This window comes from Lampetra fluviatilis, chromosome 13 (genome assembly GCF_964198595.1).
Source record: "Lampetra fluviatilis chromosome 13, kcLamFluv1.1, whole genome shotgun sequence".
Taxonomy (NCBI): Eukaryota; Metazoa; Chordata; class Hyperoartia; order Petromyzontiformes; family Petromyzontidae; genus Lampetra; species Lampetra fluviatilis.
The window spans coordinates 978,391-1,002,586 of NC_136287.1; the positions used below are offsets into that span (position 1 = coordinate 978,391).

The 24,196-nt window shown below is 58.3% G+C and overlaps 1 protein-coding gene across 2 annotated transcripts in view; it reads right to left on the reverse strand.

Annotated features, from left to right (window-relative positions):
• Nucleotides 1-24,196, reverse strand: part of LOC144935381 (aryl hydrocarbon receptor nuclear translocator 2-like) — an 83,327-nt gene that overhangs the window by 33,141 nt on the left and 25,990 nt on the right. For both annotated transcript variants that reach the window (XM_078861956.1, XM_078861957.1), the window contains exons 9-15: nucleotides 22,568-22,670; nucleotides 20,186-20,251; nucleotides 17,506-17,591; nucleotides 13,907-13,983; nucleotides 12,426-12,560; nucleotides 10,968-11,042; nucleotides 10,409-10,560 (exon numbers count right to left, since the gene is read on the reverse strand). In XM_078861956.1, the coding sequence (XP_078718082.1) occupies nucleotides 10,409-10,560; nucleotides 10,968-11,042; nucleotides 12,426-12,560; nucleotides 13,907-13,983; nucleotides 17,506-17,591; nucleotides 20,186-20,251; nucleotides 22,568-22,670 (694 nt within the window). The remainder of the gene's footprint in view (nucleotides 1-10,408; nucleotides 10,561-10,967; nucleotides 11,043-12,425; nucleotides 12,561-13,906; nucleotides 13,984-17,505; nucleotides 17,592-20,185; nucleotides 20,252-22,567; nucleotides 22,671-24,196) is intronic.

Genomic DNA, 24,196 nt, shown 5'->3' on the forward strand with positions numbered 1-24,196 from the left:
AGTGGGAGCTGAGTGTCGTGGTGAGTGGGAGCTGAGTGACGTGGTGAGTGGGAGCTGAGTGTCGTGGTGAGTGGGAGCTGAGTGTCGTGGTGAGAGGGAGCTGAGTGTCGTGGTGAGTGGGAGCTGAGTGTCGTGGTGAGTGGGAGCTGAGTGTTGTGGTGAGTGGGAGCTGAGTGACGTGGTGAGTGGGAGCTGAGTGTCGTGGTGAGTGGGAGCTGAGTGTCGTGGTGAGTGGGAGCTGAGTGTTGTGGTGAGTGGGAGCTGAGTGACGTGGTGAGTGGGAGCTGAGTGTTGTGGTGAGTGGGAGCTGAGTGTCGTGGTGAGAGGGAGCTGAGTGTCGTGGTGAGTGGGAGCTAAGTGTCGTGGTGAGTGGGAGCTGAGTGTTGTGGTGAGTGGGAGCTGAGTGACGTGGTGAGTGGTGAGTGGGAGCTGAGTGACGTGGTGAGTGGGAGCTGAGTGTCGTGGTGAGAGGGAGCTGAGTGTCGTGGTGAGAGGGATCTGAGTGTTGTGGTGAGAGGGAGCTGAGTGTCGTGGTGAGAGGGAGCTGAGTGTCATGGTGAGTGGGAGCTGAGTGTCGTGGTGAGAGGGAGCTGAGTGTCGTGGTGAGAGGGAGCTGAGTGTCATGGTGAGTGGGAGCTGAGTGTTGTGGTGAGAGGGAGCTGAGTGTTGTGGTGAGAGGGAGCTGAGTGTTGTGGTGAGTGGGAGCTGAGTGTTGTGGTGAGTGGGAGCTGAGTGTTGTGGTGAGTGGGAGCTGAGTGACGTGGTGAGTGGTGAGTAGGAGCTGAGTGACGTGGTGAGTGGGAGCTGAGTGTCGTGGTGAGTGGGAGCTGAGTGTCGTGGTGAGTGGGAGCTGAGTGACGTGGTGAGTGGGAGCTGAGTGTCGTGGTGAGTGGGAGCTGAGTGTCGTGGTGAGAGGGAGCTGAGTGTCGTGGTGAGTGGGAGCTGAGTGTCTTGGTGAGTGGGAGCTGAGTGTTGTGGTGAGTGGGAGCTGAGTGACGTGGTGAGTGGGAGCTGAGTGTCGTGGTGAGTGGGAGCTGAGTGTCGTGGTGAGTGGGAGCTGAGCGTCGTGGTGAGTGGGAGCTGAGTGTTGTGGTCAGTGGGAGCTGAGTGACGTGGTGAGTGGGAGCTGAGTGTCGTGGTGAGTGGGAGCTGAGTGTCGTGGTGAGAGGGAGCTGAGTGTCGTGGTGAGTGGGAGCTGAGTGTCGTGGTGAGTGGGAGCTGAGTGTCGTGGTGAGTGGGAGCTGAGTGTTGTGGTGAGTGGGAGCTGAGTGACGTGGTGAGTGGGAGCTGAGTGTCGTGGTGAGTGGGAGCTGAGTGTCGTGGTGAGTGGGAGCTGAGTGTCGTGGTGAGTGGGAGCTGAGTGTTGTGGTGAGTGGGAGCTGAGTGATGTGGTGAGTGGGAGCTGAGTGTCGTGGTGAGTGGGAGCTGAGTGTCGTGGTGAGAGGGAGCTGAGTGTCGTGGTGAGTGGGAGCTGAGTGTCGTGGTGAGTGGGAGCTGAGTGTTGTGGTGAGTGGGAGCTGAGTGGCGTGGTGAGTGGTGAGTGGGAGCTGAGTGACGTGGTGAGTGGGAGCTGAGTGTCGTGGTGAGAGGGAGCTGAGTGTCGTGGTGAGAGGGATCTGAGTGTCGTGGTGAGAGGGAGCTGAGTGTCGTGGTGAGAGGGAGCTGAGTGTCATGGTGAGTGGGAGCTGAGTGTTGTGGTGAGTGGGAGCTGAGTGTCGTGGTGAGTGGGAGCTGAGTGTTGTGGTGAGTGGGAGCTGAGTGTTGTGGTGAGTGGGAGCTGAGTGTTGTGGTGAGTGGGAGCTGAGTGTTGTGGTGAGTGGGAGCTGAGTGTTGTGGTGAGTGGGAGCTGAGTGTCGTGGTGAGTGGGAGCTGAGTGTTGTGGTGAGTGGGAGCTGAGTGTTGTGGTGAGAGGGAGCTGAGTGTTGTGGTGAGTGGGAGCTGAGTGTTGTGGTGAGTGGGAGCTGAGTGTTGTGGTGAGTGGGAGCTGAGTGACGTGGTGAGTGGTGAGTAGGAGCTGAGTGACGTGGTGAGTGGGAGCTGAGTGTCGTGGTGAGTGGGAGCTGAGTGTCGTGGTGAGTGGGAGCTGAGTGACGTGGTGAGTGGGAGCTGAGTGTCGTGGTGAGTGGGAGCTGAGTGTCGTGGTGAGAGGGAGCTGAGTGTCGTGGTGAGTGGGAGCTGAGTGTCGTGGTGAGTGGGAGCTGAGTGTTGTGGTGAGTGGGAGCTGAGTGACGTGGTGAGTGGGAGCTGAGTGTCGTAGTGAGTGGGAGCTGAGTGTCGTGGTGAGTGGGAGCTGAGTGTCGTGGTGAGTGGGAGCTGAGTGTTGTGGTGAGTGGGAGCTGAGTGACGTGGTGAGTGGGAGCTGAGTGTCGTGGTGAGTGGGAGCTGAGTGTCGTGGTGAGAGGGAGCTGAGTGTCGTGGTGAGTGGGAGCTGAGTGTCGTGGTGAGTGGGAGCTGAGTGTTGTGGTGAGTGGGAGCTGAGTGACGTGGTGAGTGGGAGCTGAGTGACGTGGTGAGTGGGAGCTGAGTGTCGTGGTGAGTGGGAGCTGAGTGTCGTGGTGAGTGGGAGCTGAGTGTTGTGGTGAGTGGGAACTGAGTGACGTGGTGAGTGGTGAGTGGGAGCTGAGTGACGTGGTGAGTGGGAGCTGAGTGTCGTGGTGAGTGGGAGCTGAGTGTCGTGGTGAGTGGGAGCTGAGTGTCGTGGTGAGTGGGAGCTGAGTGTTGTGGTGAGTGGGAGCTGAGTGTCGTGGTGAGTGGGAGCTGAGTGTTGTGGTGAGTGGGAGCTGAGTGACGTGGTGAGTGGTGAGTGGGAGCTGAGTGACGTGGTGAGTGGGAGCTGAGCGTCGTGGTGAGTGGGAGCTGAGTGTTGTGGTGAGTGGGAGCTGAGTGACGTGGTGAGTGATGAGTGGGAGCTGAGTGTTGTGGTGAGTGGGAGCTGAGTGACGTGGTGAGTGGTGAGTGGGAGCTGAGTGACGTGGTGAGTGGGAGCTGAGTGTCGTGGTGAGAGGGAGCTGAGTGTCGTGGTGAGTGGGAGCTGAGTGTCGTGGTGAGAGGGAGCTGAGTGACGTGGTGAGAGGGAGCTGAGTGACGTGGTGAGAGGGAGCTGAGTGACGTGGTGAGTGGTGAGTGTCGTGGTGAGAGGGAGCTGAGTGACGTGGTGAGAGGGAGCTGAGTGACGTGGTGAGTGGGAGCTGAGTGTCGTGGTGAGTGGGAGCTGAGTGTCGTGGTGAGTGGTGAGTGTCGTGGTGAGTGGGAGCTGAGTGTCGTGGTGAGTGGTGAGTGTCGTTGTGAGTGGGAGCTGAGTGTCGTGGTGAGTGGGAGCTGAGTGTCGTGGTGAGTGGGAGCTGAGTGACGTGGTGAGAGGGAGCTGAGTGACGTGGTGAGTGGGAGCTGAGTGACGTGGTGAGAGGGAGCTGAGTGACGTGGTGAGAGGGAGCTGAGTGTCGTGGTGAGTGGGAGCTGAGTGTCGTGGTGAGAGGGAGCTGAGTGTCGTGGTGAGAGGGAGCTGAGTGTCGTGGTGAGAGGGAGCTGAGTGACGTGGTGAGAGGGAGCTGAGTGTCGTGGTGAGAGGGAGCTGAGTGACGTGGTGAGAGGGAGCTGAGTGTCATGGTGAGAGGGAGCTGAGTGACGTGGTGAGTGGGAGCTGAGTGTCGTGGTGAGAGGGAGCTGAGTGACGTGGTGAGAGGGAGCTGAGTGTCGTGGTGAGAGGGAGCTGAGTGTCGTGGTGAGTGGGAGCTGAGTGTCGTGGTGAGTGGGAGCTGAGTGACGTGGTGAGAGGGAGCTGAGTGTGGTGGTGAGTGGGAGCTGAGTGTCGTGGTGAGAGGGAGCTGAGTGTCGTGGTGAGAGGGAGCTGAGTGACGTGATGAGAGGGAGCGGAGTGTGGTGGTGAGTGGGAGCTGAGTGTCGTGGTGAGAGGGAGCTGAGTGACGTGGTGAGTGGGAGCTGAGTGACGTGGTGAGAGGGAGCTGAGTGTCGTGGTGAGAGGGAGCTGAGTGACGTGATGAGAGGGAGCTGAGTGTCGTGGTGAGAGGGAGCTGAGTGTCGTGGTGAGAGGGATCTGAGTGTCGTGGTGAGAGGGAGCTGAGTGTCGTGGTGAGAGGGAGCTGAGTGTCATGGTGAGTGGGAGCTGAGTGTTGTGGTGAGTGGGAGCTGAGTGTCGTGGTGAGTGGGAGCTGAGTGTTGTGGTGAGTGGGAGCTGAGTGTTGTGGTGAGTGGGAGCTGAGTGTTGTGGTGAGTGGGAGCTGAGTGTTGTGGTGAGTGGGAGCTGAGTGTTGTGGTGAGTGGGAGCTGAGTGTCGTGGTGAGTGGGAGCTGAGTGTTGTGGTGAGTGGGAGCTGAGTGTTGTGGTGAGAGGGAGCTGAGTGTTGTGGTGAGTGGGAGCTGAGTGTTGTGGTGAGTGGGAGCTGAGTGTTGTGGTGAGTGGGAGCTGAGTGACGTGGTGAGTGGTGAGTAGGAGCTGAGTGACGTGGTGAGTGGGAGCTGAGTGTCGTGGTGAGTGGGAGCTGAGTGTCGTGGTGAGTGGGAGCTGAGTGACGTGGTGAGTGGGAGCTGAGTGTCGTGGTGAGTGGGAGCTGAGTGTCGTGGTGAGAGGGAGCTGAGTGTCGTGGTGAGTGGGAGCTGAGTGTCGTGGTGAGTGGGAGCTGAGTGTTGTGGTGAGTGGGAGCTGAGTGACGTGGTGAGTGGGAGCTGAGTGTCGTAGTGAGTGGGAGCTGAGTGTCGTGGTGAGTGGGAGCTGAGTGTCGTGGTGAGTGGGAGCTGAGTGTTGTGGTGAGTGGGAGCTGAGTGACGTGGTGAGAGGGAGCTGAGTGTCGTGGTGAGAGGGAGCTGAGTGACGTGATGAGAGGGAGCGGAGTGTGGTGGTGAGTGGGAGCTGAGTGTCGTGGTGAGAGGGAGCTGAGTGACGTGGTGAGTGGGAGCTGAGTGACGTGGTGAGAGGGAGCTGAGTGTCGTGGTGAGAGGGAGCTGAGTGACGTGATGAGAGGGAGCTGAGTGTCGTGGTGAGAGGGAGCTGAGTGTCGTGGTGAGAGGGATCTGAGTGTCGTGGTGAGAGGGAGCTGAGTGTCGTGGTGAAAGGGAGCTGAGTGTCATGGTGAGTGGGAGCTGAATGTTGTGGTGAGTGGGAGCTGAGTGTCGTGGTGAGTGGGAGCTGAGTGTTGTGGTGAGTGGGAGCTGAGTGTTGTGGTGAGTGGGAGCTGAGTGTTGTGGTGAGTGGGAGCTGAGTGTTGTGGTGAGTGGGAGCTGAGTGTTGTGGTGAGTGGGAGCTGAGTGTCGTGGTGAGTGGGAGCTGAGTGTTGTGGTGAGTGGGAGCTGAGTGTTGTGGTGAGAGGGAGCTGAGTGTTGTGGTGAGTGGGAGCTGAGTGTTGTGGTGAGTGGGAGCTGAGTGTTGTGGTGAGTGGGAGCTGAGTGATGTGGTGAGTGGTGAGTAGGAGCTGAGTGACGTGGTGAGTGGGAGCTGAGTGTCGTGGTGAGTGGGAGCTGAGTGTCGTGGTGAGTGGGAGCTGAGTGACGTGGTGAGTGGGAGCTGAGTGTCGTGGTGAGTGGGAGCTGAGTGTCGTGGTGAGAGGGAGCTGAGTGTCGTGGTGAGTGGGAGCTGAGTGTCGTGGTGAGTGGGAGCTGAGTGTTGTGGTGAGTGGGAGCTGAGTGACGCGGTGAGTGGGAGCTGAGTGTCGTAGTGAGTGGGAGCTGAGTGTCGTGGTGAGTGGGAGCTGAGTGTCGTGGTGAGTGGGAGCTGAGTGTTGTGGTGAGTGGGAGCTGAGTGACGTGGTGAGTGGGAGCTGAGTGTCGTGGTGAGTGGGAGCTGAGTGTCGTGGTGAGAGGGAGCTGAGTGTCGTGGTGAGTGGGAGCTGAGTGTCGTGGTGAGTGGGAGCTGAGTGTTGTGGTGAGTGGGAGCTGAGTGACGTGGTGAGTGGGAGCTGAGTGACGTGGTGAGTGGGAGCTGAGTGTCGTGGTGAGTGGGAGCTGAGTGTCGTGGTGAGTGGGAGCTGAGTGTTGTGGTGAGTGGGAACTGAGTGACGTGGTGAGTGGTGAGTGGGAGCTGAGTGACGTGGTGAGTGGGAGCTGAGTGTCGTGGTGAGTGGGAGCTGAGTGTCGTGGTGAGTGGGAGCTGAGTGTCGTGGTGAGTGGGAGCTGAGTGTTGTGGTGAGTGGGAGCTGAGTGTCGTGGTGAGTGGGAGCTGAGTGTTGTGGTGAGTGGGAGCTGAGTGACGTGGTGAGTGGTGAGTGGGAGCTGAGTGACGTGGTGAGTGGGAGCTGAGCGTCGTGGTGAGTGGGAGCTGAGTGTTGTGGTGAGTGGGAGCTGAGTAACGTGGTGAGTGATGAGTGGGAGCTGAGTGTTGTGGTGAGTGGGAGCTGAGTGACGTGGTGAGTGGTGAGTGGGAGCTGAGTGACGTGGTGAGTGGGAGCTGAGTGTCGTGGTGAGAGGGAGCTGAGTGTCGTGGTGAGTGGGAGCTGAGTGTCGTGGTGAGTGGGAGCTGAGTGTTGTGGTGAGTGGGAGCTGAGTGACGTGGTGAGTGGGAGCTGAGTGTCGTAGTGAGTGGGAGCTGAGTGTCGTGGTGAGTGGGAGCTGAGTGTCGTGGTGAGTGGGAGCTGAGTGTTGTGGTGAGTGGGAGCTGAGTGACGTGGTGAGAGGGAGCTGAGTGTCGTGGTGAGAGGGAGCTGAGTGACGTGATGAGAGGGAGCGGAGTGTGGTGGTGAGTGGGAGCTGAGTGTCGTGGTGAGAGGGAGCTGAGTGACGTGGTGAGTGGGAGCTGAGTGACGTGGTGAGAGGGAGCTGAGTGTCGTGGTGAGAGGGAGCTGAGTGACGTGATGAGAGGGAGCTGAGTGTCGTGGTGAGAGGGAGCTGAGTGTCGTGGTGAGAGGGATCTGAGTGTCGTGGTGAGAGGGAGCTGAGTGTCGTGGTGAAAGGGAGCTGAGTGTCATGGTGAGTGGGAGCTGAATGTTGTGGTGAGTGGGAGCTGAGTGTCGTGGTGAGTGGGAGCTGAGTGTTGTGGTGAGTGGGAGCTGAGTGTTGTGGTGAGTGGGAGCTGAGTGTTGTGGTGAGTGGGAGCTGAGTGTTGTGGTGAGTGGGAGCTGAGTGTTGTGGTGAGTGGGAGCTGAGTGTCGTGGTGAGTGGGAGCTGAGTGTTGTGGTGAGTGGGAGCTGAGTGTTGTGGTGAGTGGGAGCTGAGTGATGTGGTGAGTGGTGAGTAGGAGCTGAGTGACGTGGTGAGTGGGAGCTGAGTGTCGTGGTGAGTGGGAGCTGAGTGTCGTGGTGAGTGGGAGCTGAGTGACGTGGTGAGTGGGAGCTGAGTGTCGTGGTGAGTGGGAGCTGAGTGTCGTGGTGAGAGGGAGCTGAGTGTCGTGGTGAGTGGGAGCTGAGTGTCGTGGTGAGTGGGAGCTGAGTGTTGTGGTGAGTGGGAGCTGAGTGACGCGGTGAGTGGGAGCTGAGTGTCGTAGTGAGTGGGAGCTGAGTGTCGTGGTGAGTGGGAGCTGAGTGTCGTGGTGAGTGGGAGCTGAGTGTTGTGGTGAGTGGGAGCTGAGTGACGTGGTGAGTGGGAGCTGAGTGTCGTGGTGAGTGGGAGCTGAGTGTCGTGGTGAGAGGGAGCTGAGTGTCGTGGTGAGTGGGAGCTGAGTGTCGTGGTGAGTGGGAGCTGAGTGTTGTGGTGAGTGGGAGCTGAGTGACGTGGTGAGTGGGAGCTGAGTGACGTGGTGAGTGGGAGCTGAGTGTCGTGGTGAGTGGGAGCTGAGTGTCGTGGTGAGTGGGAGCTGAGTGTTGTGGTGAGTGGGAACTGAGTGACGTGGTGAGTGGTGAGTGGGAGCTGAGTGACGTGGTGAGTGGGAGCTGAGTGTCGTGGTGAGTGGGAGCTGAGTGTCGTGGTGAGTGGGAGCTGAGTGTCGTGGTGAGTGGGAGCTGAGTGTTGTGGTGAGTGGGAGCTGAGTGTCGTGGTGAGTGGGAGCTGAGTGTTGTGGTGAGTGGGAGCTGAGTGACGTGGTGAGTGGTGAGTGGGAGCTGAGTGACGTGGTGAGTGGGAGCTGAGCGTCGTGGTGAGTGGGAGCTGAGTGTTGTGGTGAGTGGGAGCTGAGTAACGTGGTGAGTGATGAGTGGGAGCTGAGTGTTGTGGTGAGTGGGAGCTGAGTGACGTGGTGAGTGGTGAGTGGGAGCTGAGTGACGTGGTGAGTGGGAGCTGAGTGTCGTGGTGAGAGGGAGCTGAGTGTCGTGGTGAGTGGGAGCTGAGTGTCGTGGTGAGAGGGAGCTGAGTGACGTGGTGAGAGGGAGCTGAGTGACGTGGTGAGAGGGAGCTGAGTGACGTGGTGAGTGGTGAGTGTCGTGGTGAGAGGGAGCTGAGTGACGTGGTGAGAGGGAGCTGAGTGACGTGGTGAGTGGGAGCTGAGTGTCGTGGTGAGTGGGAGCTGAGTGTCGTGGTGAGTGGTGAGTGTCGTGGTGAGTGGGAGCTGAGTGTCGTGGTGAGTGGTGAGTGTCGTTGTGAGTGGGAGCTGAGTGTCGTGGTGAGTGGGAGCTGAGTGTCGTGGTGAGTGGGAGCTGAGTGACGTGGTGAGAGGGAGCTGAGTGACGTGGTGAGTGGGAGCTGAGTGACGTGGTGAGAGGGAGCTGAGTGACGTGGTGAGAGGGAGCTGAGTGTCGTGGTGAGTGGGAGCTGAGTGTCGTGGTGAGAGGGAGCTGAGTGTCGTGGTGAGAGGGAGCTGAGTGTCGTGGTGAGAGGGAGCTGAGTGACGTGGTGAGAGGGAGCTGAGTGTCGTGGTGAGAGGGAGCTGAGTGACGTGGTGAGAGGGAGCTGAGTGTCATGGTGAGAGGGAGCTGAGTGACGTGGTGAGTGGGAGCTGAGTGTCGTGGTGAGAGGGAGCTGAGTGACGTGGTGAGAGGGAGCTGAGTGTCGTGGTGAGAGGGAGCTGAGTGTCGTGGTGAGTGGGAGCTGAGTGTCGTGGTGAGTGGGAGCTGAGTGACGTGGTGAGAGGGAGCTGAGTGTGGTGGTGAGTGGGAGCTGAGTGTCGTGGTGAGAGGGAGCTGAGTGTCGTGGTGAGAGGGAGCTGAGTGACGTGATGAGAGGGAGCGGAGTGTGGTGGTGAGTGGGAGCTGAGTGTCGTGGTGAGAGGGAGCTGAGTGACGTGGTGAGTGGGAGCTGAGTGACGTGGTGAGAGGGAGCTGAGTGTCGTGGTGAGAGGGAGCTGAGTGACGTGATGAGAGGGAGCTGAGTGTCGTGGTGAGTGGGAGCTGAGTGTGGTGAGTGGGAGCTGAGTGTCGTGGTGAGTGGTGAGTGTCATGGTGAGAGGGAGCTGAATGTTGTGGTGAGTGGGAGCTGAGTGACGTGGTGAGTGGTGAGTGTCGTGGTGAGAGGGAGCTGAGTGACGTGGTGAGAGGGAGCTGAGTGACGTGGTGAGTGGTGAGTGTCGTGGTGAGAGGGAGCTGAGTGTCGTGGTGAGAGGGAGCTGAGTGACGTGGTGAGAGGGAGCTGAGTGTCGTGGTGAGAGGGAGCTGAGTGTCGTGGTGAGAGGGAGCTGAGTGACGTGGTGAGAGGGAGCTGAGTGTCGTGGTGAGAGGGAGCTGAGTGATGTGGTGAGTGGGAGCTGAGTGTCGTGGTGAGTGGGAGTTGAGTGACGTGGTGAGAGGGAGCTGAGTGTGGTGGTGAGTGACAGCACGAGGCAGCACCCCGCCCCCTCGTCCTCGCCTCCCGTGACCCCGTGACCCCGTCTCCCACCCGACAGACAGAGCGAGGCTCCGCGCGGGCGCCGCGTGGAGGGCCCAGCGCGGCGCTTCCTGCCATTGTGGCTCCAGCGGCCGAGACGGCGGCCAACTTTCCTCCCGCTCGCCGGGTCGCTGGCGTGTGGGCGGACGGGCGAGCGGACGGGCGAGCGCGTGGGAGGGAGGGCGAGCGGGAGCGTGGGAGAGCGAGCGCGTGGGAGGGTGAGCAGGCACGGCAGGTGGGAAGGCGAGCGAACGGGCGTGGGAGTGGTGAGTGGCTGGGTAGCTGAGCGGATGCGCGGGCGAGTGGGGAAACGAGGAAGATCGGGGAGATTGAGGCGTGCGAGGGCAGAAGGGCGAATCTGCGCACTGCATGATGGGAGCACGGACAAGAGGGTGAGTGGGGAGCCGGGACGAGTGGTGAGTGTCAGGCGGGGCGTGTGGGCGGACGGGCGAGCACGAGGGCACGGGTGAGAGGGTGAGAGGGTGAGGGGGGCAAGCAGAGGGACAACTAAAGTGTAGGCAACCAGGCGATCGGGGAGGCGAGTAGGAGGAAGGTGTGCGGGTGTGCTCCTGGGTGAGCAAGTGGACGTGAGCGGGCGAGTTCATGGGAGTGCGAGTGGGTGAACTCGTGGGTGAGTGAGCAGACAGGCGAGTGAGCGAGTGGGAGGGCGAGTGGGCTGATGAGCGAGCGTGTGGGCGAGTGGAGGGAGCGGGCGGGCGAGCGGGCGCACTCACTTGACGTTGGTGTTGGTGCACACGATGTACTCCACCTCGTCGGAGTAGGGGTTCTGGAATGTGAAGCTGCTCGTGCGCAGCCAGACCCACTCGCGGCCCTTGCTGCGGAAGCGGAACATCACCGACAGCACCTGGCCCTTGAGCTTCAGCACCTGCACGCACGCACGGCGACACGCCACCAACACGAGGCAAAGCTCCCCCGTGTAGCCTTAACAGACTTTTGGGGCAAGTGCCTTCCTTTTTTTTCCCTTCCCCGCACCTCCGACTAGCACGGCTGCCTCTGTACGTTGGGAGAGAAGCTCAACATACATACGGCTCGGGCACAAGTAGCACTTCTGCTGCTGTTGTTGCTATTGCTACTTCTGATACTTGTGCTCCTACTAATGCTGCTGCTGCTGTTGCTACTTCTGATACTTGTGCTCCTACTAATGCTGCTGCTGCTGTTGCTACTTCTGATACTTATGCTCCTACTAATGCTGCAGCTGCTATTGCTACTTCTGATACTTATGCTCCTACTAATGCTGCTGCTGCTGCTGCAGCTGCAGGAGCAGCGGCTCACCTGCTGGAAGCTGTCGCGCACGTGGCTCTGATCCTCCGGGTGGCAGAATCCGACGGGATCCTTGCCGAGCAGCTCCTGACATCGCACAGCGCACGACGTCATCGCCAGTGGTGGTGTGGCGTGTGGTGTGACGTGTGTGGTGGTGTGACGTGTGTGGTGGTGTGACGTGTGGTGTGACGTGTGTGTGGTGTGACGTGTGCGGTGGTGTGACGTGTGTGGTGGTGTGACGTGTGTGGTGGTGTGACGTGTGTGGTGGTGTGACGTGTGTGGTGGTGTGACGTGTGGTGTGACGTGTGTGTGGTGTGACGTGTGCGGTGGTGTGACGTGTGTGGTGGTGTGACGTGTGTGGTGGTGCGACGTGTGTGGTGGTGCGACGTGTGTGGTGGTGCGACGTGTGTGGTGGTGTGATGTGTGTGGTGGTGCGACGTGTGTGGTGGTGTGACGTGTGTGGTGGTGCGACGTGTGTGTGGTGTGACGTGTGTGGTGGTGTGACGTGTGTGGTGGTGTGACGTGTGTGGTGGTGTGACGTGTGTGGTGGTGTGACGTGTGGTGTGACGTGTGTGTGGTGTGACGTGTGCGGTGGTGTGACGTGTGTGGTGGTGTGACGTGTGTGGTGGTGCGACGTGTGTGGTGGTGCGACGTGTGTGGTGGTGCGACGTGTGTGGTGGTGTGACGTGTGTGGTGGTGTGATGTGTGTGGTGGTGCGACGTGTGTGGTGGTGCGACGTGTGTGGTGGTGCGACGTGTGTGTGGTGTGACGTGTGCGGTGGTGTGACGTGTGTGGTGGTGCGACGTGTGTGGTGGTGCGACGTGTGTGGTGGTGCGACGTGTGTGGTGGTGCGACGTGTGTGGTGGTGTGACGTGTGTGGTGGTGTGACGTGTGTGGTGGTGTGACGTGTGTGGTGGTGTGACGTGTGCGGTGGTGTGACGTGTGTGGTGGTGTGACGTGTGTGGTGGTGTGACGTGTGTGGTGGTGTGACGTGTGTGGTGGTGTGATGTGTGTGGTGGTGTGACGTGTGTGGTGGTGTGACGTGTGTGGTGGTGCGACGTGTGTGGTGGTGCGACGTGTGTGGTGGTGCGACGTGTGTGGTGGTGGGGTGTGTGTGGTGATGTGACGTGTATGGTGGTGTGACGTGTGTGGTGGTGTGACGTGTGTGGTGGTGTGACGTGTGTGGTGGTGGGGTGTGTGTGGTGGTGTGACGTGTGTGGTGGTGTGACGTGTGTGGTGGTGCGACGTGTGTGGTGGTGTGACGTGTGTGGTGGTGGGGTGTGTGTGGTGGTGTGACGTGTGTGGTGGTGTGACGTGTGTGGTGGTGTGACGTGTGTGGTGGTGTGACGTGTGTGGTGGTGGTGTGACATGTGTGGTGGTGTGACGTGTGTGGTGGTGTGACGTGTGCGGTGGTGTGACGTGTGTGGTGGTGTGACGCGGGGGGGGGGGGGCGGTGGCACCGGTCCCCACCTGCGGCTGGTACCCCAGCACTCCGGAGCAGCGGTGGTCCACGAAGGTGAAGGCGCCGTCGATGTTGTGGCGGGAGATGAACTCGGAGGGCAGCGAGGAGGCCGCCATGTCCCCGCAGTTTGGTGAGCTCGTCACCTGCACGCGTGAGATAGGACCCCGCGAGAATTTAAGACTCCCGGGGTCACGTGAGCCCCCAGGGTACCGATTCTGTTACAGCATCACGACTCCACGCACTCCTGGACCCCAGGCTGCAATCGCTCCATCACTCGCCCCCGGTGAAGCGCGCACCCCGCGTCTAAACGCCCAGATGTCATCACTGGACACGGGCGGCCGCTCTCTGCCCCCCCCCCCACATCCACCGCACAGCTGGCAGTCGGCTCCAGGGCGACGCGGCAACAGCTGCGATGCTCAACGAGAACAACAAAACACGCGCGCGGACATCTGGGGCGGCGGTCGGTGCTCCTCCTCGCGCTGCAGCTCCGGCTCTGGGCGCGGGGCCGCGGTGCCGCGCGAGAGCTCTTGGCGCTCCTCTCTGCCCGGTTGCCGGGGCAGCAGCCGGCTGTGTGAGCGCGCACCCCGCGAGGAAGCGGCGCGCCGGCATGCGCGCGCCCGCGAGAGTGAGTGTGCCAGTGTGTCCGCGTGCGCGCGTTTGGCCGGATAGAGGGGGCTAAAAGGGCGCGACGTGGACTGGAGAAGATATGGAGCTGAGTGGACTTGTCGAAGACTGGTACCAGCGGTGTCAAGATCGGCTCGTGAAGGACGCTACTGGGCAGTTGGAGGCGGTCGCCCTCCAGTAACAATGGATGGCAGAGGAGCGACGCTCACAACAACGAGCAGAGTGGATAAAATTCAGCAAGTTGGCACAGTAGGAGGTACAACTGGTGCATCTGCCATCCATCTCAGTCAGTCAACCCATGGGACCTGCTGGGTCTGTCCCGTGACATCCTGCCAGCGAGCCTTCGAGAATTCACGCGCCTCGAAGTGTACACGGCCTGGCGCAGGCTCCGTGCTGACGTCAACGTCACTTAGTGGGCAATCGCGGTCATTGGTTACTATTGGTGCGTGTACGTGTGTGTGTGTGTGTGAGTGCGTGCTTTTACAGCTTGCACGGTGAGTTGCCAGCAGTGGCACACGCAATGAGTGGGGGGTTCACACCACATGGGCGGCGGGCACAACTTGGGCACAACGTTGGCACAACTTGGGCACAACGTTGGCACAACGTTGGCACAACGTTGGCACAACTTGGGCACAACTTGGGCACAATGTTGGTACGACGTTGGCATACGCGGACCACGAGAGCCTCGCCGCTGGACAAGGGATGGAGACGCCGCCCCAGTGGGTGCCGGGGCACTTTGCACGGCGGCTTCATTCCTCACTCAATATTTTCCGGCTCGCTTGTCGACTGGAGTAGGTGCCGCGTGACTATTAGTCTCGGCCCACAGCGAGAGGTCTACTGGATGCAGTGCTCCGTCCGAATTCACCTGGAGGCGGCCGATGGCGACCAGGCAGTACTTGCTCCCTTGCGACGCCTCCGAGTCCTCCTCCGTCATGGTCATGCCTGGGGGGGGAGGGGGAGGAGAGGGAAGCACCCGTCACGCCTCGACGCCACGCGGAACGGCTCTTGCCTGCGCGGAAGGGAGGTGGCGCACCTGGGGTAGACACCTGGCGGAGGAGGCCGGGCACACCCGCTCGCAGCCGGCGGATTCACGCGAGATCAGGCGCTCGTGCCGCTCTAGTAAAGCTCCGTACCGAGCGTCGCTGCTCGGCTCCGCGTGGCGAGCGTGACTTGGGGGGCCGACCGACAGGGGAAGATGACTCACGGCGTGGATCGCTTCTCTACAAAACATCATCGCCGAGTCTCGAAATCTCCCGCTGCGTTGGGAAGGGATTTGGCCAACGCCGTCCGAGACGACGAGAGTTCCGCTCCAGAGAGCCCCGCGGCCGCACGAGAGGGCACAGCGCTCGCGAGATCCTCGCCAACCCGACGCGCCGTGCTGCCGTTGCATAGCCCGGGAGGGATTCGGGAGACTCCACGCAGATCTCCACGCGATCCGCCGGCCCTCTGCACTCGAAAGCGCCGGCTCAGAGCCGTCCGCCGCCGACCGCAGCTGGCGCGACAACCAGAAGAGAGCGAAACGCACTGTCCTGAAGCGGACAGCACGAACACAAAGACAACATTTGCGCGTAGAGCTTGGGACGGGCTCGTCAGACTCGGTGCGCCACGTTTTGGCCGGAGACATCAAACCGGAGCGTTACCGCCGCTGCCCTTGGCGGCGTGAGGGCGCCGGCGACGTGGGGCTGATTTACAGAGGGGGGGGGGGGTCTGGGGGAGGGGGGGGGTCTGGGGGAGGGGGGGGGGTCTGGGGGAGGGGGGGGGGTCTGGGGGAGGGCGACATCGCGAGTCCAGGGCCCCACGGCGCGCGGTCGAGGGGGATGTTTGCGGGGTCGCTCTGCCCGGCCCCCCGCCGTGCCCCGCCGTGCCCCGCCGGGCCGCCTGCCGGGGCCGCCTGCTGCGGGGGCTGTCGGGCACGCGGTGGACTCGGCCTCGCCGGTGGGAGCGGTGGCGCAGCGCCACCAACCCGGGCCACCCGAGTTCGACTCCTGCTCGTGCCCGATAACAATCCCCTAGGTCGACTCGACACTGGGGAGACAAAGGCGGCCGTGTGCGGTGTGACCTGCCCCAACAGTCTGGATTTTGTCGGTTTCTGCAGAATCTCCCAGGATGCGTCATGCCTGACCGCCTTTGTTTCCCCTATGGCGGTGTTTACCACCACACTAGGTACCCATTTAAGGCCGAGTAGACGTAGGGGAAGCCCGGGTCTGCAGACGCCAATCATCACCGACGTTGCCTTTAGCTCAGAATTTAAATCGGGTCACCGGGTTCATTGCGCAACGTGCGAGCCACTGCGCCAGACACCAACACACAACAACACAGACAAAGATCCCCTGTATAGCCTTTACCAGACCCATGGGGCAAGTGCTGTTCGCGAGCACCGATGAAGACTGGCACAGTGCACGAGGGGTGGTGTGGTCAGCCTTTATCTCCAGATTGCTGATGTTTACAGCACCGGATACTTAAGGCTGAGTCGACCTAGGGGAGGCCCAGGAATGGTTAATGTATTCGTCACCGGTGTTGGCCGCGAGCGGAAATCAAACTCGGGTCTCCTATCTCGTGGCACAGTGCGCTAACCACTGCGCCACCGCTCCCTACACACGCCAGCAAACACAGCTGCACACATCAACAGATACACGCACAGCAACACACACACACAGCACGTGTCCTCTGACACGCACACACATCGCCACGCATCATGAGATGCGTTATTAAAAAACACACGTGTCTGTGTGCGCGTGTGCATGGGGAGCGGTTCGCGTGTCGCGCTGACGAACCCGGCGACCAGAGTTCGAGTCCTGATCGCGGCCAACACCACTGACCATTATCTAAATCGGTCCAAGGCCTCCTCTAGGTGGACTCAACCTTGAAAATATATAGTACCTGGTGCGTTGTGTAAACATCAGCACTGTGGAGTCAAAGGCGTTCGTTGGAGCATGGCGCTGGCCACACCGACCCCTCGAGTGCTGTGCCGACCTTCGTGGATGGGCTACTCGCTAACAGCACTTTCCTCAACAGCCTGCGTTATCTATATGGGGTGTCTTTGTCTTTGTGTGCGTGTGTGCCTGTGCGGCGCCCTATGAAATTATAAACACATCAAAACAAAGTGACACGAGGCAGCATCGTCAGCTGCGGCGCCCTGGCAGAAAAACAGCAACATTCGCAACTATTCGGGCAGAGGGGAGAGAGGGGGAGCAGGGACGGAGGCGGGGGACGAGCGGAGGGAGAAAATAAACGGGAGCAGAGAGACGAGGAGATGGGGAGGGAGACTGGGAGGTGGGGGGGAGGGAGATGGGGGGGGGAGACGGGGAGGTGGGGAGATGGGGGGGAGATAGGGAGAGAGACCGGGAGGGAGACGGGGAGATGGGGAGGGAGATGGGGAGGTGGGGGGGGAGGGAGATGGGGGGGGGGGGGAGACGGGGAGGTGGGGAGATGGGGGAGAGATGGGGGGGAGATGGGGAGAGAGACCGGGAGGGAGACAGGGAGATGGGGAGGGAGACGGGGAGATGGGGGGGGGGAGATGGGGGGGGGAGACGGGGGGGAGACGGGGAGAGAAAAAGGGGGAGAGGGAAACAGGGCGATGGGGAGGGGAGAGGGGGGAGGGGTGCGAGGGGGGGAAGAGGAGGACAGGAAGAAGCGAATCACGCGAGCGAGGAGAGTTTGGCAGAGTGCGATGCGAGCGCGTGCATCGGTGTGCGCGTGGGGGGAGCGGTGGCGTAGTGATTAGCGATCTGTGCTATGAACCTGGGGTTGACCCAAGTTCGATTCCCGAAATATGTGATCTAGTCCTGAGCCTCCCGTCGGTCGACTCAACCTTAAATGAGTTCCTGACGCGGTGCGTGGCCACACACACCCTCGTCTGCCGTGTCGACCTGCATAGGAGCTCTCGAACAGCCCTTGCCACGATATAGTCTGCTCAAGGCTATACGGAAGACCTTCGTATTTTTAGTTTTGTGTGTTTGTGTGCACCTGCAGTTATTGCAGTGGCGGATCCAATGGAGAGGTGGTGGTGGGGGGGGGGTTGAGCCCCCCCCCCCCACCACTGCCTCCCCCTTGAGTCCTCGGAAATTGGTATTTTATTGATACACAAATACCGTGCATGGTTAGAAATCTCACAACACCCGAGCAGGACGCGTGTGCGCGTGTGTGTGTGCGCGTGTCTGCGTGCACGTGGTCGTGTGTGTGTGCGCGTGTCTGCGTGCACGTGGTTGTGTGCGTGTGTTGTGGGGAGCGGTGGCGTAGCGGTTAGCGCGTTGAGCGACGAACTCCGGTGGTCCGAGTTCGATTCCCGCTCACGGGCAGCAGCAGTGGGCCCTCTCCTGGCTCAACTCGGCGTTGACGTTCACACACAGTGCGTCGTGTGTCAACATTGGCACTGGGAGAGAGAGAGACAAAGGCGGCCGGGCATTGCGTTGGCAAGCTGGCGGCGTGTGGCAGGGCTGCCCTGGGGGCTCTTTAACGTCTCACCGGCGGGCGGCCAGGCCTTGATGTAGCCCGTGCAGTGCACCACGGCGTGCTGCGCCTCGCCCTCCTTCACGGGGCCCAGGCTGTTCCTGCGTGCGGCGGGGACACCGCGTCAGTGCCACCACCTCGTCAACGTCGTCATCATCATCATCATCGCCATCATCATCATCGCCATCATCATCGCCATCATTATCATCATCGCCATCATCGCCATCATCATCATCATCGCCATCATCACCATCATCATCAAAATCATCGCCATCATCATCTTCATCGCCATCATCATCATCGCCATCATCGCCATCATCATCATCATCGCCATCGCCATCATCATCGCCATCATCATCATCATCATCATCGCCATCATCATCATCATCATCGCCATCATCATCTTCATCGCCATCATCATCATCATCGCCATCATCGCCATCATCATCATCGCCATCGCCATCATCATCGCCATCATCGCCATCATCATCATCATCGCCATCATCATCATCATCGCCATCATCATCAACATCATCATCATCACCATCATCATCGCCATCATCGCCATCATCATCATCATCATCGCCATCATCATCAACATCATCATCATCGCCATCATCATCGCCATCATCATCATCATCGCCATCATCGCCATCATCATCGCCACCCAGTGCCGGATTAAGCGAGTGCAGGGCCTGTAGCATATGGTATTTAGGGGCCTTAAATAATAATAAAAAAACACGTAAATATTAAAACATAAAATGTTTCACTTGCATAGTAAAGTAATTGTATTTTTTCATTTGCTATACAGCCAGACAACACGACAGATCTCTAACCGTAAACACCCAGTCGTTCATAAAAGTTTAAGGCAGTATAGTACTATAGTAATAGAGCAAGTGCAGGATCACTGAACCGGAATTGATAGCTTGAAAGCATTTAGCACGGGGCCCTTGAAAGTGCGGGGCCCGTAGCTACTGCACATGTAGCTACTACATGTGTAGCTACTACACATGTAGTAGCTACTGCACGTGTATGCTACTGCACGTGTAGCTACTACACGTGTAGCTACTGCACATGTAGCTACTACTACATGTGTAGCTACTACACATGTAGTAGTAGCTACACGTGTAGCTACTACACGTGTGGCTACTGCACGTGTAGCTACTGCACGTGTAGCTACTACACGTGTAGCTACTACACGTGTAGCTACTACACGTGTAGCTACTACACATGTAGCTACTACATGTGTAGTAGCTACACGTGTAGCTGCTGCACGTGTAGCTACTGCACGTGTAGCTACTGCACGTGTTGTAGCTACTGCACGTGTAGCTACTACACATGTAGCTACTGCATGTGTAGTAGCTACACGTGCAGTAGCAAAAGTAGCTACATATGTGGCTACTTTTGGTACGAGAATCATCCGGCACTGTCACCATCATCATCATCGCCATCATTGCCAAGATCGTCATCGCCCATCATCCACCACTCGCACATCATCACCATTACTTGGTCACCAATGATCAACATCGTTATCATCATAATGTATGTTATCTCATATGTGTTCACACATCACACACACAAACGCCGCACGCGCAAACAATTTTTACAAAGACAAAAGATCCCCTTGTGGCCTTCAACAGACTGTTGGGGCAAGTGCTGTTCACGAGCAGCTGTGAAGGCCGACCGAGAATTGAATTCGGGTTGGTAGCGCAGTGCGCTAACCACGACACTACCGCTCCTAACACACACCACACACACACACCACACAAAACAGACACCACACACACCACACACACACCACACACACCACACATGCGCACACACCACACAACACACGCACACACACCACACACAACACATGCACACACCACACAAAACACACACCACACGCACAACACACAACACACGCACACACACAACACACACACCACACAACACACGCACACACACCACACACACCCCACACACACAACACACACAACAGACACACACCACACACACAACACACGCACATACCACACCACACGCAAACCACACACACGCACACACACCACACACACAACACACACACAGAAAGATGTCTCTCGCCGTCTGTCCGCCGACGCCGGAATGCCGGGATTATGATTGTTGTAGATTCTGACGATGTTCATGTATTTCTTAGGAACCTGACGCTGATCCTCGCCGCACGCCGGGGGAGTGTCGGGTTTCGCTGCCCGCGACGGAGCTTACGGACTGACCACGGTTTCACCCCCATGTCCCCACCGTGACCCTCGTGTCCCCACCGTGACCCCCGTGTCCCCACCGTGACCCCCGCATCCACCGTGAACCCGCGTGTCCCCACGGTGACCCCGTGTCCCCACCGTGACCCCACGGTGACCCCCGTGTCCACCGTGACCCCCGTGTCCACCATGACCCTGTGACCCCTGTGTCCCCCGTGTCCCCACCATGACCCCCGTGACCCCACGGTGACCCCCGTGTCCACCGTGACCCCCGTGTCTACCATGACCCTGTGACCCCACGGTGACCCCCGTGTCCCCACGGTGACCCCCGTGTCCCCACCGTGACCCCAGTGACCCCACGGTGACCCCCGTGTCTACTGTGACCCCCGTGTCTACCATGACCCTGTGTCCCCACCGTGACCCCGTAACCCCACGGTGACCCCCGTGTCCACCATGACCCTGTGACCCCCATTCACCGGTAGCGGTTGCGGAGGTGACCCAAGCGGTTGGCAGTGACCGGGTCCACGGGCGCCGTGCCGCACCTGGCACGCGTCAGGGTTCAGCACAGGGTCAGGGAGGGGTTGATTGGCAGAATCAGGCATAAGAGTTGGGTATAGGGTTAGAACCAGCGATAGGTTTATGGTTAAGGAGAGGGGTAGGCTTAGGGGTATTCGTGTTATGGATAGGATTAGGGTAGTGTGAGGAGTAGTAGGGGTAGTGTTAGTATCAGAGGCAGTAGGGTTAGTGTTCGGGTATGTGTATTGGTAGTATAAGGACTGGCAGCGTTGGTGTTAGGGAATCGTGTTAGGGGTAGTAGTCGTAATACTGTCGTATTAGTAGTGGTAGTATATGCAGTAGTAGTAGTCGTGTTAGTGTATGTAGAAGTAGTGTAGTAGTAGTGTATTAGTAGTGTGGTGTATGTAGTAGTAGTAGTCGTGTTAGTGTATGTAGAAGTAGTGTTAGTGTATGTCGTAGTAGCGTAGTAGTAGTGTATGTGTAGTGGAAGTGTAGTAGTAGTAGTGTAGTAGTAGTGTAGTAGTAGTGTAGTAGTAGTAGTGTAGTAGTAGTAGTGTAGTAGTAGTGTAGTAGTAGTAGTGTAGTAGTAGTGTAGTAGTAGTGTAGTAGTGTAGTAGTAGTGTAGTAGTAGTAGTGTAGTAGTAGTAGTGTAGTAGTGTAGTAGTAGTAGTGGTAGTGTAGTAGTAGTGTAGTAGTAGTAGTGTAGTAGTAGTAGTAGTGTAGTAGTAGTAGTGTAGTAGTAGTAGTGTTGGAGTATGAGTAGTGGTAGTGTAGTAGTAGTGTTAATGTAGTAGTAGTAGTGTAGTAGTAGTAGTGTAGGTATGAGTAGTGGTAGTGTAGTAGTAGTGTAGTAGTAGTATAGTAGTGTAGGAGTAGTAGTAGTGTAGTAGTAGTGTAGTAGTAGTGTAGTAGTAGTGTAGTAGTAGTAGTGTAGTAGTAGTAGTGTAGTAGTAGTAGTGTTGGAGTATGAGTAGTGGTAGTGTAGTAGTAGTGTTAATGTAGTAGTGTAGTAGTAGTAGTGTAGTAGTAGTGTAGTAGTAGTGTTGGAGTATGAGTAGTGGTAGTGTAGTAGTAGTAGTAGTGTTAGAGTATGAGTAGTGGTAGTGTAGTAGTGTAGTAGTAGTAGTGTTGGAGCATGAGTAGTGGTAGTGTAGTAGTAGTAGTGTTGGAGCATGAGTAGTAGTAGTGTAGTAGTAGTAGTGTAGTAGTAGTAGTGTAGTAGTAGTGGTAGTGTAGTAGTAGTAGTGTTGGAGTATGAGTAGTGGTAGTGTAGTAGTGGTAGTGTAGTAGTAGTGTAGTAGTAGTGTTAGAGCATGAGTAGTGGTAGTGTAGTAGTGTAGTAGTAGTAGTGTAGTAGTAGTAGTGTAGTAGTAGTAGTGTTGGAGTATGAGTAGTGGTAGTGTAGTAGTAGTAGTGGTAGTGTAGTAGTAGTAGTGGTAGTGTAGTAGTAGTGTAGTAGTAGTGTAGTAGTAGTAGTGTTAGAGTATGAGTAGTGGTAGTGTAGTAGTAGTAGTAGTGTAGTAGTAGTAGTGTAGTAGTAGTAGTGTAGTAGTAGTAGTGTTGGAGTATGAGTAGTGGTAGTGTAGTAGTAGTAGTAGTGTAGTAGTAGTAGTGTAGTAGTAGTAGTGTAGTAGTAGTAGTGTTGGAGTATGAGTAGTGGTAGTGTAGTAGTAGTGTAGTAGTAGTAGTGGTAGTGTAGTAGTAGTGTAGTAGTAGTGTAGTAGTAGTAGTGTTAGAGTATGAGTAGTGGTAGTGTAGTAGTGGTAGTGTAGTAGTAGTGTAGTAGTAGTGGTAGTGTAGTAGTAGTGTAGTAGTAGTGTTAGAGCATGAGTAGTGGTAGTGTAGTAGTGTAGTAGTAGTAGTGTAGTAGTAGTAGTGTAGTAGTAGTAGTGTTAGAGTATGAGTAGTGGTAGTGTAGTAGTGGTAGTGTAGTAGTAGTGGTAGTGTAGTAGTAGTGTTGGAGTAGTGTTGGAGTATGAGTAGTGGTAGTGTAGTAGTAGTGTTAGAGTATGAGTAGTGGTAGTGTAGTAGTGGTAGTGTAGTAGTAGTAGTAGTGTAGTAGTAGTAGTGTTGGAGTATGAGTAGTGGTAGTGTAGTAGTAGTGTAGTAGTAGTGTAGTAGTAGTGTAGTAGTAGTAGTGTTAGAGTATGAGTAGTGGTAGTGTAGTAGTGGTAGTGTAGTAGTAGTGTAGTAGTAGTGTTAGAGCATGAGTAGTGGTAGTGTAGTAGTAGTAGTAGTGTAGTAGTAGTAGTGTAGTAGTAGTAGTGTAGTAGTAGTAGTGTAGTAGTAGTAGTAGTGTAGTAGTAGTGGTAGTGTTGGGGGTCACGCCACCCGCCCCCTACCGCATGCGGCTGATGAAGGAGCGCCGCGAGCCCATGCACATGCGCATGGACGACTGCTGGCCCTCCTTCTTCACGGTGCCCGTCTTCAGGTCCAGGATGCGGCCTGAGCAACAGCACGGGGAGGGGGCCGGTGGGGGGGGGGGGGCATGGGAGGGGGGGGGGTTACTCCTGAACCCCCCTCAGTCACCCCCCTGGCCTTGTCAGCCACCCCAGACGACGACCCCTTGTTGTCCCCTTGGCTGTCCCCTCCCTGCGCCTCCTGGTTACCCCAAAGGAACCCCCCAACCCGGGGAGCCACCACGACCACCCCTACATCCACGTGCCCCCTCAGCTACCCACCCCCCCGCTAAGACGATCGAGGTGGCCGTCACTGAGGTGTGGGTTTGCGTGGCGTCTAGCGCAGAGCCGCAGGTGCGCGGCTCGCCCAGCGTGTCGCGGCTACACCGTGCGCTCGAGACGAGGGAGAGAGGCAGAGGGTCACTACTCATAGACGGAGGAGACGGGGCGGTAGAGAGAGATGTGGAGCCTGCACTCGAGCAGGGGCATGGAGCCCGCAGCGCGTGCGGCTGCGAGGGTGGTGGGGGGGGGGCAGGGAGTTCCAAATCGCTGGGGTGACGGGGGGCCAGCAGAGCAGAAGGAGCGATCTCCCACTGAGTAGAGGTTGACTGGGAGGAGTTCAGAATGGATCGTTCCGGCCACCTGCTTCGAGACCCCCTCTGGCTGCCTGCGTCCGAGACCCCCACGGCGTCCCCGGCACTTCGCAATCAGAATCTTTCCCAGAGGCGGGTCACGTGCACCCTTGACCCCGACGGTCTCCCCCCCCCTCCCACTACCCCCTGCGTGTTGGGGGGGTCCCGGATCGGTGAGTGGGGGGGGGCTGCGGCACTCGTCCCGCGTCGACAAGGGTGGGGGGGGCGACTCTCGCTCTGCCCGCCGGCGACGGTGCCGCGAGTCCCGCGTTCTTTGTTTCAGCTGCATCGCCTCTGCGCGAGGCTGCGCGGGCACGTCGTTGTGCATCTAGAGACAAAGGTCCCCCAGGTGGCCTCTAAAGACCGTTAGGACAAGTGCCCCGGCGAGCGCCTATCAAGGGGCCGGCGTTGCCGCGCGAACCCGGGTCGTGGGGAGGGAGGGACGGGGTGGTCAGCACCGCCGTACCCAAGCCGCCTTTGTCTCCCCCAGCGCTCGTGTTTTGCACCACGGCACTGGCTGGCCGAGTCAGCCTCGGATGTCACTCGCCGCTGACGAGAGCCGTGGACGGGGAAACGAACCCTGGCCGCTTGGGTTCGCAGTGCGGTGGCGCTAAACCGCCGTGCCACCGCTCCCCGCACACTCGACGTGTGGACGCGGTACACACGTGTCGCGGGCGTGCACAACACAAACCACATGCGTGTCGGGTCTGTTTTGTTAATCTTCACCAAATTCATTGCAATCGCGCTGCGGACAGTCACGGCACGAGAGCGGTTTCCGTTCGAAACCTCTCACGGCCAGCGAGCAGTGCATCACCACGTGACGAGAACGGTCCGCTGAAGGAGATATCACAGAACGACTTCTGATATCTCGAGTGACCTCGTATCCTCACTCCGGGTGGGGGTGGGGGCGGTGTTAATTGCAATTTTAAAAAACTACTTT